General features: G+C 44.5%; 1 protein-coding gene across 5 annotated transcripts in view; it reads right to left on the minus strand.

Moving 5' to 3' along the window:
- Nucleotides 1–17,740, minus strand: part of KCNH7 (potassium voltage-gated channel subfamily H member 7) — a 467,074-nt gene that overhangs the window by 33,287 nt on the left and 416,047 nt on the right. For 4 of the 5 annotated variants that reach the window (XM_056533460.1, XM_056533456.1, XM_056533461.1 and 1 more), the window contains 3 exons: nt 7,564–7,816; nt 5,832–6,037; nt 1,868–1,955 (listed from right to left, as the gene is read on the minus strand). In XM_056533460.1, the coding sequence (XP_056389435.1) occupies nt 1,868–1,955; nt 5,832–6,037; nt 7,564–7,816 (547 nt within the window). The remainder of the gene's footprint in view (nt 1–1,867; nt 1,956–5,831; nt 6,038–7,563; nt 7,817–17,740) is intronic. The other variant, XM_056533458.1, reaches the window with a different exon arrangement.

The following is a 17,740-nucleotide window of genomic DNA, read 5'->3' on the forward strand; positions in this document are numbered from 1 at the left end:
TAAAGAAATGTGGCTAAAACCTGTATAATTTGTATTCCAAGGACTAAATATTCTTTGACAAGGTGCAGTCTAGTAAAATGTCAAAGTTTTGGTAAACTTTTTGAACAGTTTTGAAGTGTGTACCAAAAACTTAGGAGGGAAGACATCACTAACTCATAACTGTGGCCCCTTCATTTTCAGGATCGATGCGGCTCCTAGAGGATGGACCGCCACCAATCATTCACCCTGTAATTTCCTGTCCACTAGTTGATGGCACCCTGCCAGTCTTGGTTTACATTTGATGGGGCTGTGACATTCAGTAACAGAAATAAAGAATATAAAAGCAGCTCTCACACCACTTGGAGTAATTGAAACTGATTGGGAATGTATGCCAAGCCAGAGATTTCCCCAGAAGAGGAGAATACCCATCTGCAGTTGTGTCAGTATGATTGATCCTCATCAGTACAGAGTGCTGGCTAGTGAGGGGGCTAAAGAGGTAACATTTCTCCATAAAGTAGTATTTAGAAGAACTTACCCCCTAACCACAGCACCCCTTGCGATCTCCTGTATGGGGCCTGGCAACTCATCCATCCTCGGAGTGCTCCAGGCCTCACCCTCAGAGATGAGCAGGACTTACGGCTGAGAAAGTGATTGGCTGAGCGGGCTGTGACTACTGCTCATTTCGCAAGGTAGGGGCGGGAGCGCTCTGAGGATGGATAAGTTGCCAGGCCTCGTAACAGGAGATTAAAGGGGGGTCCCATCTGTCAGACCCCCAACCACCTGTGATCGGACACTTATCCCCTGTCCTGTGTATAGGGGATGTGTTGAGTTCCCAGAAATACCCCAAGAAGAATGTCAGGGTCTGTACTAATGAGGGTAAAGTATCCTGAAACAGCTACCTGCAGATGGGAATCTTTTTCTTCTGGGATATCTCTGGCTTGGCATACATTCCCAGTCAGTTTTCAAGACTCCTAGTTAGAGTGAAACACTGACTTTTAAAGGGAAAATGTGGGCAATTTCAAAAAAAAGAATCTACATTATTTTCACTGCATTTTTTGACCATGAAAGCAGGCTGCAGTATAGACATGACCAGTCATTCTGAGGAGCGAAATGTTACATCTCTTATGAATCCGCCAAATGATGACCATGTTGGTTCGAAAGCAGCTGTCTGACCGTGAAAATAGTCAGCAGGATCCGGACTGTTATTCTTGAATGTATTTTAAAGGAGTACTCCGCCCCTAGACATCTTATCCCCTATCCAAAGGACCCCCGCGATCTCCGTGCTGCACCCAGTGTTAGTTTAGAGCGACGAGTGCAGTGCCGAAGGCTCGTGATGTCACAGTCAAGCCCCAATCGTCACGCCTCCTCCCATAGACTTGCATTGAGGGGGCGTGGCCATGACGTCAGGAGCGGGCAGGACTGTGACATCACGAGCCTCCGCCCCGCATCGCCAGTCAGTCAGTTCGCTCCCATGAATCGGATGTCTGGCGTGCCACAGCAGGGATCTCGGGGGATCCCCAGCGGCGGGACCCCCGAGATCAGACATCTTATCCCCTAGCCTTTGGATAGGTGATAAGATGTCTAAGAGTGGAGTACCCCTTTAAGTTCAAGTAAATATTGTCAAACATTTACATTGATTCCCATTTCTGCGTAACTCTTAGGCGATAGGTCATGTCGTTTTTTTTCTGCCAAGTAACCGCTTGCAGTTTTGTCCAGGCCAGACCTTGTACACACTATTTCACACTTCTACCCAAGTCATAGCACATCAGTAGAAAGCCGGAATTGCATGATAACTGGATTACATAACATCTATATAGGAACAGACCTAAACCTGAACGGACCTAAACCTGAAACGCATCCACATAGTAACTACAGTATATACAAGTACCTGGATCTTTAAGAGAAAATTTCCTTCTTCGAAGTTTGCAGTTCTCTTGGTCATAGTCAGAATCTGCTTGTGATCTTAGGAGCGCAGCCTGGTAAAGGAAACATATAATGATAGTGACTCATAGGTAAAGCTCTCTTATCTAAGAAAAGCCTGTTATGATAGCAATAAAGCCATTGTATGCATGTAGCTCATAAACATATGGATTATTACACAGATATCTGTACGGTAACATGCGTCATAATGGGCACTTCAGTCCGTCAAAAGCACTCAACCGGAGCATCATTGTGGAATAGGAAAATAGGGCTTTGCATTGTTGGAAAAATGTTGGAAAACATTCTCTATAGGGGAAGGTGCTCAACCTGATCCTCCATTACTAGACCTACCTTCACCCAGAACAAAGATTGAAAGGGGTACTCCACTGGCCAGTGATCGGAACATTTATATGCATGCGCTGTGTGCGTGCTGCGGGGGTCGGCCATCACGCCCCCTCCGATAGACTTGCAGTGAGGGGGCATGGCCGGACATCATGTTGTTCTGTACGCTGGCCAGTGGAGTACCCCTTTAAACTTTTTTTTTTTTTTTAAATCAGCTGGTGCCAGAAAGTTAAACAGATTTGTAAATTACTTCTATTAAAAAATCTTAATCCTTCCAATCTTAATCCTTCCAGTACCACAGTGCACCTTGGGCGTAAAAACCCTCAGGCAGAATATAGATTATTTGACACAGCCCTGACCTCAGTATCTGAGGAGAGGGATTTAGGAGTAATTATTTCAGAAGACTTAAAGGTAGGAAGACAATGTAATAGAGCAGCAGGAAACGCTAGCAAAATGCCTGGATGTATAGGGAGAGGTATAAGCAGTAGAAAGAGAGAAGTGCTCATGCCGCTGTACAGAACACTGGTGAGTCCTCAATTGGAGTATTGTGCGCAGTACTGGAGGCCGTATCTCCAGAAGGATATAGATACTCTACAGAGAGTTCAGAGAAGATACTAAACTAGTACATGGATTGCAGGATAAAACATACCAGGAAAGGTTAAAGGACCTTAACATGTATAGCTTGGAAGAAAGAAGAGACAGAGGGGATATGATAGAGACTTTTAAATACATAAAGGGAATCAACATTGTAAAGGAGGAGAGCATATTTAAAAGAAAAAAAAAACTACCACAAGAGGACATAGTTTTAAATTAGAGGGGCAAAGGTTTCTGCAGTAATATCAGGAAGTATTACTTTACTGAGAGAGTAGTGGATGCATGGAATAGCCTTCCTGCAGAAGTGGTCGCTGCAAATACAGTGAAGGAATTTAAACATGCATGGGATAAGCATAAGGCTATCCTTCATATAAGATAGGGCCAGGGACTATTGATAGGATTCAGATTATTGGGCAGACTAGATGGGCCAAATGGTTCTTATCTGCCGACACATTCTATGTTTCTATGTTTCTCTCTGCTGACCTCTGCTGTCCATTTTAGGAACTGTCCAGAGCAGCATATGTTTTCTATGGGGATTTTCTCCTGCTCTGGACAGTCCCTCAAATGGACAGCAGAGGTCAGCAGAGAGCACTGTGTTCGTGACAGAAGAGAAATCCAAAAAGAAAAGCATTTCCTCTGTAGTATACAGCCCCTAAAAAGTACTAGAAGGATTAAGATTTTTTAATAGAAGTAATTTACAAATCTGTTTAACTTTCTGGCACCAGTTGATTTAAAAAAAAAAAGTTTTCCATGGGAGTACCCCTTTAAGGTCACTTCCTCAGCCCTGTATCTAAATACCCTGGCCAAGGTAGTGTTGACTTGTTGGACATCCAGGTACATGGGCTGTAATAGCTGACCATCCACCTCCCAGTATCAAGGGACCTCTCATGTCAGTAGGGGTAATTCAAACTAGAATACTTAAAAAAATCTTCCTTAAGAGACGTTTTGATGGTGGGTGAGAAATGGACTTGTCAAGGTAGAAAGTTCCAGTGTCTGAGGGAAGCAGGAGAAATCTTGTGTGAGGTGCAGACAAGGAGGGAGCATAGGTGGAAGTCTTAAAGTGTACCTGTCATCAACAAAGCCTTTTTATATAATGTAGATAATACCATTATATTTATAATAAACATTGGTAAAAAGATATGTATATTTTTGTCCCTGCAGCTATTGCCTTTTGGTCTCTGTGAGGAGTCCAAATACAGGAAATGAGGGTGGACAAGCAGGGCTCTGTACACTGAGGACAAGCAGGGCTCTGTACACTGAGGACAAGCAGGGCTCTGTACACTGAGGACAAGCAGGGCTCTGTGCACTGAGGACAAGCAGGGCTCTGTACACTGAGGACAAGCAGGACTCTGTGCACTGAGGACAAGTAGGGCTCTGAACACTGAGGACAAGCAGTGCTCCGTACACTGAGGACAAGCAGGGCTCTGTACACTGAGGACAAGCAGGGCTCTGTGCACTAAGGACAAGTAGGGCTCTGAACACTGACGACAAGCAGGGCTCTGTGCACTGACAGCAAGCAGGGCTCTGTACACTGAGGACAAGCAGGGCTCTGTGCACTGAGGACAAGCAGGGCTCTGTGCACTAAGGACAAGTAGGGCTCTGAACACTGAGGACAAGCAGGGCTCTGTACACTGAGGACAAGCAGGGCTCTGTACACTGAGGACAAGCAGGGCTCTGTGCACTGAGGACAAGCAGGGCTCTGTGCACTAAGGACAAGTAGGGCTCTGAACACTGACACAAGCAGGGCTCTGTACACTGAGGACAAGAAGGGCTCTGTATACTGACAACAAGCAGGGCTCTGTTCACTGAGGACAAGCAGGGCTCTGTTCACTGAGGACAAGCAGGGCTCTGTACACTGTGGACAAGCAGGGCTCTGTACACTGAGGACAAGCAGGGCTCTGTACACTGAGGCTCTGTGACATGCTATGGGCTAACACATGAGGATGAGCAAGACAGGAGCCTGCACAGAGCCCTCCTTGTCGTGCCCTCACTTCCTGTATTTAGACTCCTCACAGACATACAGGCAATAGATGCAGGGACAGCATTTTTTCACCAAAATATATACACATTTTTTAACCAATGTATATTACAAATATACATATAATATTATTATCTACATTATATAAAAAGTTTTTGTTGATGACAGGTACACTTTAAGAAGTTTAGAGGATCAGATTATGTGAGGGGCGGTATCAGGTGATGTGGTCAGAGATGTATAAAGGCCTTGTATATCATTAATAGCTTAAAGCGAATTTACTGGGCAATAGAGAGTCTTTGACGGGGTTGGTAGAGGGGAGAGGTGGATAAGGTGGGCTGCAGAGTTAAGGATAAAGTGGAGGGCAGCAAAAGGTTCAGTGGAAGGCCACAGAGAAGGATTTTGCAGCAGTCAAATTTGTAGATGATAGGGGCAACTACCAGCAGTTTTGCTGAGTCAAAGTTGAAAAAAGAGTGGATTTGAGGAATATTTTTGAGGTGGAGTGGGCAGGGGGTGGTGAGAATCTTGATGTGTAGTTTGAAAGACAAAACAGAATCAAAAGTGACCCCAAGGCATCAGACTTGTGGGACTGAGAAAATAGTAGAGCCATTGACTAAAATTGATAGATCAGGTGGGTGGTTGCAGGGAGGGGCTAGAAGGGGGGTAGATAATTAATTCTGTTTTCTCCATGGCCACTTTTCCATTGTCTACTGTGCATTTGGAGTCAAGGATAAGAGGGTTAGGGTCCCCTTAAAGGGGCACACCCATGCCCGATAAGATTTTTAGGGCAAAGCCATCCTAGCAATCAGCTGATCGATGACTGATTACTGGGTCTTTTACATTGGGAAATACTTAGCCCATCAGTCAATAATTGCCCAGTGTAAAAGACCCTTTTGTTTTTTTGGGGCAAAACAAGAATCATTATCAAGGATCCAACTCCAATATGAGATAAGATATAATTAAAACGAATGTAATAGTAATGCTAACAATAAAACACTGAAAACATACAAGCAATACAAACCTTTGTGCTTTCATCTCTTAAATTAAAAGTCAACTCTAGATTTGTGAGAAATTGATCTGAAAATTCGGGATACATATCCAAAACTTCCAAAAGGTCAACTCTTTGGATTTTGTGCAAATCACAATAGGTCAGCGCTCGGACATCAGCATTTGATTTTCCAGGTTTGGCGTAAAGGTGAACCATCTCTCCAAAGATATCATTCTTTCCTGAGGTGAAAAAAAGTAGCTTTTAAAAAAAATTTGAAATACAGCATGTTTCGTCATCATTTAAAGTGAATTGGAAGTATACCATGTATTCATTCAGTTCCTATGTAAGTAAACTATATGCATTTATACCAAAATATTCAGTAAAATAATAACACTATAAAGAATATCTAATATGAAATACCAAAGGATGACCAGAAAGAGTCACTAAACAATGGACCAAATGGGGTGTTGATGTCCTCTAGCTCATTGTAGGGGTCAGTGTGTCACTAGGAATGCCCATTAGGTCTTAGGTTTTAGGTTGAAGACTGAAGTAAAATCGATGTCTGGATATGGACACTATCTACAAAACTTTTTTAAATACACATAACAAATCTGTCTGCCCTACATTGACAGGTCCCTTAGGGTACAGGTTCCCAACTTAGTCCTCATGGCTGACCGACAGTCTAGGATTTAAATTGGTCCCAGTTCTATTTATATAGGGTAACTGAAAACCAAAAATGTCGGTTGGTCTTGAGTACTGGGTTGAAGACCACTGCTTTAGGGGATCTTGTAAAGGGGAAACTCTGGTACTAGAACAGTGGTCTGAAACTGCGCACTCTAGATGTTGTAAAACTTCAACTCCCAGCATGCCTGGACAGCCAAAGGAGTTGAAGTTTTGCAACATTTGAAGGGCCATAATTTCAGATCACTGCACTAGACATCTTATCCCCTATCCACAGGATAGGGGATAAGTGTCTCATTGTGGGGGGTCTGGCCACCGAAACCCCTCGCGAAGCAGTGGTCAACATGTCCCCTCCATATATCTCTATGGGAGATCTGGAGATACACGAACGCTGTATCTCTATTTCTCCCATAGACATGTATGGACCAGGGTCGCTTCAAAGCCTAGTACAGCCGGCGTTCTGAACATAAATGATCAGAACGCTAGAGTGCCAGGCCGGAGATTGAGGAGTCCCAGCAGTCATACCTCCCACTTCCAAACATCTTATGCCCTATCCTGTGGATAGGGGATAATATGTCTAGTACCGGATTTTCCCTTTCATATAAACTAATGATCTCCAAAGGGAGAATACAGACGGCACTGCCGCTATATACACCGTGCGTTACTGCCCATACAGTGTCACACTCCTCCATCCCCTATTAACCGCTACTTTCCAGTGGTGCTCTATCACATATAGTTACTGTAAAATCACTCCCTTTTTGAAAGAAGGTTAGCACTCACCACACAGTGTTGCGTATTTAAATTTATTCAGACAGCATGGGTCTCAGATAAAAATGGCCAACGGGCCATTTTTACACCTCCCAGGGTTCATACTCGTGTCCTCTCAAATAAGCACCCTGGGCGGTGTGAAATGGCCCGTCATGCATTTGTATCCGAGACACATGTTGTCTGAATAAATTTAAATACGCAACACTACGTGGTGAGTGCCATCTTTTTTTGTGCCATCTTTTTTTCTAAATAGGAGAGAAACTACTAATAATGTTCATTTTGATTCGGATCTACTCAAAAACGAAAAAGATCTTACCTAATATTGCTACCACAATATCATCTTTGAGAATCTCAATAGAACCCCTTGACAAAAAATATAATGCCGTGAGCACGTCTCCTGAGTGAACCAGAGTATCTCCAGGGGGCGCATGTGTGGTTTTAAACTTCATAGCCAAAGCACGTAGACATCCTTTACTCGTGCCCGTGAACGCCTTGCAATTCTGTAGCAATGACTGATTGAGATGCAGACAAATATCCGCTTGCAGGCATTCTGGAAATCCCTTGAGTACCTGGGAATACATAAGATGTAGAATGGCAATAACTTCATGGCTTCAAATACATGTTCAATCAGGATACAACTAGTGACAAGACAACTGGGAAGACAGCAGACGATTCTCGATGGGTAGACTAGAATACCATTCATGGATATACGAAAAAACATTTCCACATATTGACAGCATTTAGACAAAGTGGTGCGCAATTGTTTGATTAATAGGGGGTGCTGTTTATATTATATAGATAAGTATTTTTTATGATTGATATTTTTAGAAATGTATAATTTTCACAAAATTACATTAAATGTATTAGTTGCTGAGAACAAAATCTTCATGGAGTCCAAGGCTTATTATTTCTTGTGATGCCACAAACAGCTGCCCACCTAACTTTTCACTGTACCCCCCTTGTCTTGCTCATTACATTTTCTTGTGGGTTACATATGGGTCCATAGGAACTCCTGCATTGAGACAAATTGGGGTCTTAATGATCGTTTTACCCCTTTTTTTTGCTGTTCTTTGGCGCTTTTCTTTGGCGCAAAAAGTCTTTTTGTGACAAAGTTTTTAATTTTGAAGCTTTTTCAATCAATGATATCATACTACAAAGAGGAGTACTGAAGAAATAAATGTGATCAGTACCATATTTATCACATGCCGTGCACTATTTAACAAATTTGGTGCAGGTACACAGTTTCCACCACATGAATTAATGGAGTAAAAAGACGTTCACCAACCCAACTTTTAATTAATACCCCCTAAAAAGTTCTTCTTGGACCACAGTGTAGAGTTACTCACTGACAGCCAATACCAGGAATGCAGATGTAATGTATGTACAGCAGGTAAAATAAGTATTGAACACGTCGCCATTTTTCTAACTAAATATATATGGACATAAAATATACACCAGATGTTGGTAACAACCAAAAAATTCCATACATGCAAAGAAATCAAAACAAATAAGCTCAGGAATTAAGCTATATGTAATGAAGTGAAATGACACAGGGGAAAATATTGAACATTAAATACATTGAAATATTGAAAAAAGGAGGTGCAAAAAGGCATGGAAAACTAAGACAACAGCTAAACTCTATTAGTAATTTTAAAAAACACAGCCCCTTGTTAGTGTGAATTAATATCAGCTGGTTCAGTCCTAAATTATGGCCTACAAAAAGGTCTCATTGCTAAGATGCCACACATCTCAGGATGGGTAAAAGCAAAAAGCTGTCTCAAGACCTTTGCAACCTAATTATTGTAAAACATAACAATGGTGTTGGTTACAGGGGCATTTCTAAGCTTCTGAATGTTCCGGTGAGCACTATTGGAGCCATAATATGGAGGTGGAAAGACAATTGTTTCACTATATATTGCCTCGACCAAGTGCCTACCGCAAGATATCAGAAGAGTGAGCAGAATAATCAGAAGAGTTGTCCAAAAGCCAAGGACACTTGTGGAGAGCTTCAAAAAGACCTGGAATTATCAGGTACTGCTAACAGTATTTAGTTAAAGAAAAATGGTGACGTGTCCAATACTTAGGCTCCTTTCACTCTACCGTTATGTTCCTGCATTCTGACACCTGTTATTTAGCAATAACGGGTCATGAAGAAATGGATGAAATAACTGAATACAAAGGATGATAACTGATGACCAATTTTGATGGACATTCTGTCAAAATAATAGACATGTGCCATCCGTTATCACCCGTTATAGTCCTTTATTTTATGTCCATTATTTTATTTCCATGTGACTTACTGGTTGGGATGCTGTACTGAGCATGCTCAGAAGCAATAACGGATCATTTGTGATCATTTGTGAACATCCGTCACCCATAGACTTCAATGTAAAATTTTAACGTTCGTTATTCCAAAGTTATTTTTGACGGGACAAAAATTAGGGCATGCACCGTTATTTGCCACTTCAAAAATAACGGACGTTAGTCACAACGGGACATAACTGGTGCTAAAGGATAGTCAAAAAATCCCACTGACATGAATGGGATTTTTTGACAGCTGTTTTATGGACTTTCTGTTGGGAATTCATGACGGAGGTTTTTACAGGAGGATAAGGGTAGTGTGAAAAGGGGCCTTATATCACCCGCTGTATATACACCCTAAGTGCTTCTCCTCAGTGTAATATTTCTGAATGAACATATGAATGACTTTGGCTTGGCTTCATAACCAACAAATTCTACATTTTTGTATTTAAAGTGTAACTCCAGTTACTTTCCGGCAGCAGGATACATTTTCCTGGGACTTGCCCAATACTACATTGATCAGGATACAGAAGTCCCGTCGAAGGTCTAGGGGACTTCTGCCAAATCCATATCCTGATCGATATAGTCTCAGGTTATGAGGGGCTGTGAAAATGTAAACAAATATCCTGCTGCCGGAGCACGACTGGAGTTAGTAGTAGTACGAAAATTTGTGGGATTACTGCATTGTAGCAAAAAGAATAGGAATTCTTCACATTAAGTTCATATTCCTCATTACAAATATATAGATGGCAATATATTCTAAATATTCGCGAAATCACAAAGTGCGGATATTCGCGATAAAAATTTGCTTTATGAATATTTGTGCTCAACACTACTGACGATCGGCCCCCTTGGCAGTTCATGGACAGCGTTGCAACCTGTGGGGACCATTCTGTTGACAGTCTACACACTTGGTAAGTTGGAAAATAAATAGAAATCACTTGGATGATGACTGACATTTTTGGAAGACTTTAAAACCTAAAGCAAATATTCACTGGATGACCCTACCAAACAGCTCTTCACATTTAAGCCTCCTTCACTTAAAGGGGTGCTCCGGGATAGAAAAATGTATCCCTTAGGGATAGGGGATAAGTGTCAGATTGCGGGGAACCCGACCGCTGGACCCCCGCAATCTCCCACACTGCTCTCCTCCTAAATGTGGTGTGTTGACCACTGCACAAATCTATGGCCAACAAGTCCCCTCCATGTATCTCTATGTGACAGCTGGACAGTCGGGGGAGAGACAAAAAGAAAAACAGGGGGCGCTCCCTTGTAGTGTATATCAGAAAGGTGTGTGCCCTCAACCACACCCAAGTGATATACTGACCTTGTGGTAGTAGCTGTTGGATGGCTATAAACCAACAGCAAATTCCCCTATGGAGTAGAGGCAATATGAGCTGCCGCACTCACGACCGCCACTGGTTGGACCAAGTTGGTGACCAGTATAAATGAGTGCAAGGAGAAAGGGTAAAAACGGCGGTTGGCGGAGGCGCTGCTCGTGTAGCGTTTAAGAAACGAGAATGCAGACCGGCACAGGATATCAATGGATTTTATTTTGGTAGAAATGGACAACGCGTTTCTGCATAATTCTGATGCCACTGGGGTGTACTATATTATGAAGTGTGTTGTTCCACCAGACAGCGAAAACAGAATCCAGACTTAATAGGAGGGAAGCCTATTGGATTTTCAAGATCCAGTGTTTACATCCAGAAGGACCAAATGAGTGCATTGAACTTTAAATGCTTACATGAACACATGGACATTATATCCTCTGTGTATGACAGGCATCTCATACAGTCCAGTATATGGTATATCTTCAGACCCCCTACCAAATCCACCCACTTGTCCGCACTGCGAATGACGATGTCTCGGTTTTCTTTCAGAGATTTCAGTGCGCGGTTTTCTTCTTTGGTTAGATTGTTAGTGGTCGGTCCATGTTGTGTTTTGGAAAATAGGCTTGTCAATTCCTCTAGAACAATACTGTAAAAAGTATGTAAATGGTGTCCTTTGTGGTGGTGTGGATAGAAATTAGACTTCCCTTTGATCGGTTGGTGTTCAAAGGTGTCTGTCTGCAGGGGTTTCCTCTGCATGATTGGATGATATGTGACAGCTGGAGATACCCGAGAGCAGTGCTCCGACTCTCCCATATACATACATGAAAGGAATGTGTCAGCCATCGCTTCGTCCAGTGGTCGACACGCTCCATCCAGGAGGAGAGCTGGGGCACCATATGGGAGACCTCCCCAAGATCTGACACTTATCCCCTATACTTAGGATAGTGGATACATTTTTCTATCCCACAGTACCCCTTTAAGCTGTGTTGGAACGGGAGTAGGATATTGGAGTTCACTTATACACAACAGCGTTTCTCCAGAGGTGAGCTTTTATAGGAAAATGCCGTAAATAGGATTCTACCGTAACTAAGCACAAGCTGGATGGGAAGACTCCATTAAAATTTTACTTAGTCTTTCTATTCATTAATTTTACAAGAAGATTTTTCATATTTGATGAAGTTGCATTTTAGGTACTGTGACCCACTAAGGATGTATATATATATATATATATATATATATATATATATATATATATATATATATATAATTTATTTTTTTCAGGAAGACTGAGAAGGAAATGCTCCAAGCCAAGTGGATGTTTCTGATGGAGATTTACAGACAGTTCTTGCATTCACTTGAACTTGCAATCTTATTACAGCCACTTCCATTGAACGGCTGTTTTTTTTTATGTAAGTGGGAATTAGAGCATCTGGACTAGTGTTTCCGAACCAGGGTGCCTCCAGCTTTTGCAAAACTACAACTGCCAGCATGACCGGACAGCCAAAGGCTGTCCGGGCATGCTGGCAGTTGTACTTCTGCAACAGCTGGAGGCACCTTGGTTGGAAAACACTGATCTGGACAAAACTCTCATATACAACCAACTCTAGGAAATGTTGTTCTTGTCAGGTGAAACCTTATGGCTTAGTGCTGAAAGGAAGTGTGTTGGCCCAGTACAGGAGATGTGGCTCCGTACTCTTGCTGCCCTTTCAGGCAGCCTCCTTCAGTGTCCCCAGGGCCCCTTGCACCTGTTTCCCCCCTGTACATATGTTCTGCAGGGTATTGTATTATAAAATGTGTTGTATCTTTAAGAGTTATGTCATGTGATTGTTACCCAGGAGGTACCAGTGACCAGGTGATCCCAAGAGTGACCTATGGGCTCCCTACTAGTCTACCCCTTATAAGCCCTGGGTGGAGCCTCTCTCTCTTTTTTATCTCTGCTCTTCTGCTGAGGTCCAGTGCAGTTGCATAGTGTGTGTACCCAGAGTGTTGGAGGCCTCAAAGTCAAGTCCTGCAGCCACCATCAAGTCAAGTAAGCTAAAGTCACAGCTTTATGAGTCAAGTCAAGTCAGTCCCTGTCATCTGTAAAGTCAGCGTGATCTGCATTCAATTGTCCAGTCCTACTACAAGTCCCAAGAAAGCCCTTAAGGTCTCTGCATCACTGGTCACCTTCTTGGGCCCTGGCTGAACTGTACAGTATAGACTTTACCAACTGTCTACCCTCATTAAAGCTACCGTTGTCCGTAACTTGGCTTCAAAGTCTTTATTGCCCCCGTGACTAGCCTAGGATCCAGCGGTATACCTTTGGCTGGTTTTAGGCTAAACCACACCCTGGCGTCACGAATATAAGGGGTTAATGCCATCTGCCCCTAGGGTAAGGGGTAACATCTGCCCTCATTACACCCCACTACCACAACTTTTGGCATCCTACGAACAGGATATGGATGTGCACCTTATGTTACAAGTCCTCCCCTAGTCTGAAGTGTGTCCAATATTTTCTGCAAAAACCGCATGCCGATGTGATTTAAGTCGGCACCAGAAAGTGTATGGAACTTTGCAAATGAAAAGTGTTTTACTCGTGGCGCTTGTGAAATAGAGGGGGAGGTGAAGAAATGACTGTTATCTACTACTGTGAACTGTACAGAGGAAGTACCTGAAAGGGTTAAATTGGACTGGTGTTTCCCGTGTGCGCGAGCGGTTGCAGCTCTGCCCCGTCAGTCCCCAGCGGTGACGCCTCTTCAATCAATCAAGGAGTAACCAAAGAGCTGCCCTGTGTTGCACAGGGGAAGATTTTGCCAACCGGACCAGAACAAAACAAAAAATGTTCCCTGGACGCAGCCATATTGGAGGTTCTGGCTGCTGCGTCCGGCTCTGACGCTATCCGTCAAGCACCCGCTGCAGCGCAGACTCTGCCAACACCAATGATTGTCAGTATTGACTCTCCTGTGTCAGTACCTGCTAGCATGAACCCATTAGTACCTGCAAGTCAGGTCGCAAGACGGATTACAACTGGGTGCCTGCAACAGAGAGGGGGGAGCATCCATTACAGTACGCCCATCAGTCAAGTCCAAGCTGCTGCAGCACTTCAGAAATCATCTTAAAGGGGAAAGCACCTTATTCTTCTTAAAGCGATAGCGCACTCAAAACTCAACAAGATGTCAGAACCCAGCTCTCCAGATAAACCAGGCGACAGCGCCCCTTCATCTCCAGCAGTGAGGTCATCACCTGCCCCAGCAGCCAGGATCTTGCCAGCTCCACCTGCAGTCAGCATCAACAGTCCTGGTGTTCCAGCATCTGCAGCGGTATTCATGGGGAACCCTGTCCTCCCTACGTACAATGTAGACCCCTTCACCATGAGGGATTTCAAAGAGAGAATCCAGAGTTTGTTTGTCTTTTACTCTTTACCTCCTAATCAACAGGTGCAATTGCTCACAGGACAACTCCAGGGACCAGCGGTAGAGGAAGTCCGCACCTGGCCAGCCTCCGAGAAATTAACTGTAGAGCAGATCTTTGAAGGACTGTACCAGGTATTTGAGTCACATTCTCCATCAGAGGTACCTCTCCGTCTGTATGAAAGGCAACAAAAGGCAGGTGAGACCTTGAGAGCGTATGTCGTAGCCCTACAGAATGCCCTAGAGACTGTCCATAAACAAGATGGTATAACTCCCAAGCAGGGCAATAAGGTGTTAATACACATATTTATTGATGGGGCTCATAATAAGTGGAACAAAGCCCAGCTGAGAATGTTAGCGGTCCCAAATAGGGTCTATCAAGCCTTGCTGGAACCTATGCTATTGGAAGATCATCCACTTGTCCAAGCTGCAAAAAGCCTTGTCACTGTCACCAACGGGAGAGTCCCGATGCGGTTAGTAAACCTGTCTGATTCTGCTACTGTCTTGTCCAAATACACTCCTGTAGCCCAGCTGTACCCCCTAGAGTCAAAAGACATTATGACAGAACGCTGGTGGCCCGACAGCGTGCAGCTCAAGTGGCCGAAGGATCCAGTGTGAGCCCTCCAGAGCCCTGGTGGGCGCAACTCCAGGTTGGAGATTACACTATCCCAAGCGACCAAGTCAATAGAATCATCAATGTTGCCAAGAGGTACCATGAAGCTTTCAGCAAGCACCCAACAGACTTCGGGCAGACTTCAATGATTCAGCACTGAATCCTCAGAGGTGACCGCCCACCTATCAAGGAAAGACACCGTCCGGCATGTATCAGACTTTCAAGAAGATGCTGACCGACATGAAAGAGGCAGACGAAATCCAAGAAAGTCAGAGCCCCTGGGCGACGCCACTTGTCCTAGTCAAGAAAAAGGATGGCACCATCCGCTTTTGTGTCGACTACAGGAAATTGAACAATTTCACACACAAGGATGCTTATCCATTACCAAGGAACGAGGAGTCACTCACTGCCCTCTAGTCGGCTGCTTAATTATCCACCCTGGAATTAACCAGTGGATATTGGCAAGTCCCATGGCTGTGGAGGATAGGGAGAAGATCACCTTTGTGACACCCATGGGACTGTTTGAGTTTAAAAGTATGCCATTTGGGCTGTGCAATTTACCTGCTACGTTCCAGCATCTGATGGAAAGGTGCCTGGGCCATCTGAATTTTCAAAGTTTTCTATTGTACCTGGATGATGTCATTGTGTATTCAAAGTCCCACCAGGAACACCTTAGCCATCTGTCAGACGTCTTCCAAGTCCTTATCAAGCATGGAATAAAGATCAAACCATCAAAGTGTCACTTGCTCAAACCTCAGGTCCACTACTTGGGTCATGTTGTCAGCGCAGAGGGAGTCCAGCCTAATCCTGAAAAGGTGGAAGTTGTCAAGAACTGGCCTGCCCGCACATGGGGAAAGATGTCAGGAGCTTCCTGGGGTTTGCTGGCTACTACCGCCGTTTCATTCCCCACTTCGCCCAGATTGCAGAACCCATCACAGCTCTCTTACGGGGTACGGAGAAGGAGAACTACAATGGAATACTACCTGTTGTATGGGCCAAAGAGCAAGAAATGGCGTTTCGAGCTCTCAAAAGTCTGCTGACAGAACCACCCATCTTGGGGTATCCAGACTATAGTCAGCCGTTCTGGCTGTATACTGATGCCAGTTTTGAAGGTCTGGGAGCTGTCCTGCCCCAAGTCCAGGAAGGGCAAGTGCGAGTAATTGCCTATGCCAGTCGTAACCTGCGAGAAGCAGAGAAGAATGATGCGAATTACAGCTCATTCAATTTGGAACTTCTCGCCCAGGTGTGGGCCGAGACTGAAAAGTTCAAAGACTATTTGGCCACCATGCCAAATTGGGTGCCATCGAGCAGCATTGGGCTTCAAGATTACAATTTCACCATCAAGTACAGAAGCGGCAAGTCGAATGTCAATGCCGACGTACTGTCTAGGATTACCCCCAGTGAAGAACCCCCTGTCGAAGACGTGGAGATGCCCCCATTCTACCTAGGGTTTGTGAACCAGAATGTTGTGACCGCCCTCATGGAGGGTGAACTCAGGCCCGAAAAGGTTAAAGGGGTACTCCGCCCCTAGACATCTTATCCCCTATCCAAAGGATAGGGGATAAAATGTCAGATCGCGGGGGTCCCGCTGCTGGGGACCCCCGGGATCGCCGCTGCGGCACCGCGCTATTCATACTGCACAGAGCGAGTGTGTGTAATGACGGGCGATATAGGGGACAGAGCAGCATGACGTCATGGCTCCGTCCCTCGTGACATCACGGCCCGCCCCCTTAATGCAAGTCTATGGCAGGGGGCCTGCGAGGATTCTTTAGATCCGGTCTCTGGTGATCAACTTCATCAGATTCTGGTCCCCCGAAGAGATGCGGCGATGGTCCTCAACGTATGATCAGTCGGCACACTTTGGAGTCCACAAGACCGAAGGTGAAGATTCTATTGGATCGGAAAGCTGAGTGACATTGAGAAATGGTGCTGTGAATGTGCTGTAACGTCACCAAGAACATGCGCAAGGATGCAAGAGCATCCCTCCATTCCATCCAGAATGAAAGGCCTAACCAGTTGGTCGCGCTAGACCATGTCAAGTCATCTCCACCTGATCCGGGTACACCTATGCTCTCACCATAGTGGATCACTACTCTAAATGGGTTGTTGTTGTCCCCATCAAAGATCTCACAGCCAAGACAGCAGCCCAAATGTTCTACTCCAATTGGGTGCAAACCCTTGGGTGTACGGAGTCTGTTCTAACGGACGGTGGAAAGGCCTTCGAGGCCCAACTCTTCCAAGAGCTGTGTCAATTCCATGCCTGCAAGAAACTCCGGACTACTGCTTAACACCCCAAGGGGAACGGGCTTTGTGAGCGCATCAATCAAGTCTTTATCCACATGTTGTGAGCAGCCTCCGTGTCAAGACAAGAAGAGTGGCCCTGACTGCTGCCCAAACTATTGGAGATCTATAATAACACAGTCCTCTCTTCTACGGGGTGCACACCTTTCCACTTGATGATGGGGCGACATGGACAGCTGCCTAAAGACCGAACATTTGGGCTCCAAGCCCCATTCATCAACTCTGCGCAAGCCTCCCTGGAGTGGGTCTCTGACCACCAGAGAAGAGTCCAAGAAGCCAAAGAAAATGTTGGCAAGAAGATGGGCAAGGCTCAGCAAAGTCAACAACAGGACTATAATCGTCATGCCTTTGCCAAAGCCATTCAATTGGGTGACAAAGTGTGGCTGCAGAAGTTTCCAAGAACCCATAAGTTAGACTATATCTGGGATTATTATATCCAGATTCTGATGTGTACGAAATACAAAAGCATGGGTATGAGCCACAAGTTGTTTACCAAAACCGGATCAAGTTGTGTCTAAAAGAAGATCTGCCAGTGCTCCCAGCACCATCTCTTCC

Source organism: Hyla sarda, chromosome 8 (genome assembly GCF_029499605.1).
Source record: "Hyla sarda isolate aHylSar1 chromosome 8, aHylSar1.hap1, whole genome shotgun sequence".
NCBI classification, from domain to species: domain Eukaryota; kingdom Metazoa; phylum Chordata; class Amphibia; order Anura; family Hylidae; genus Hyla; species Hyla sarda.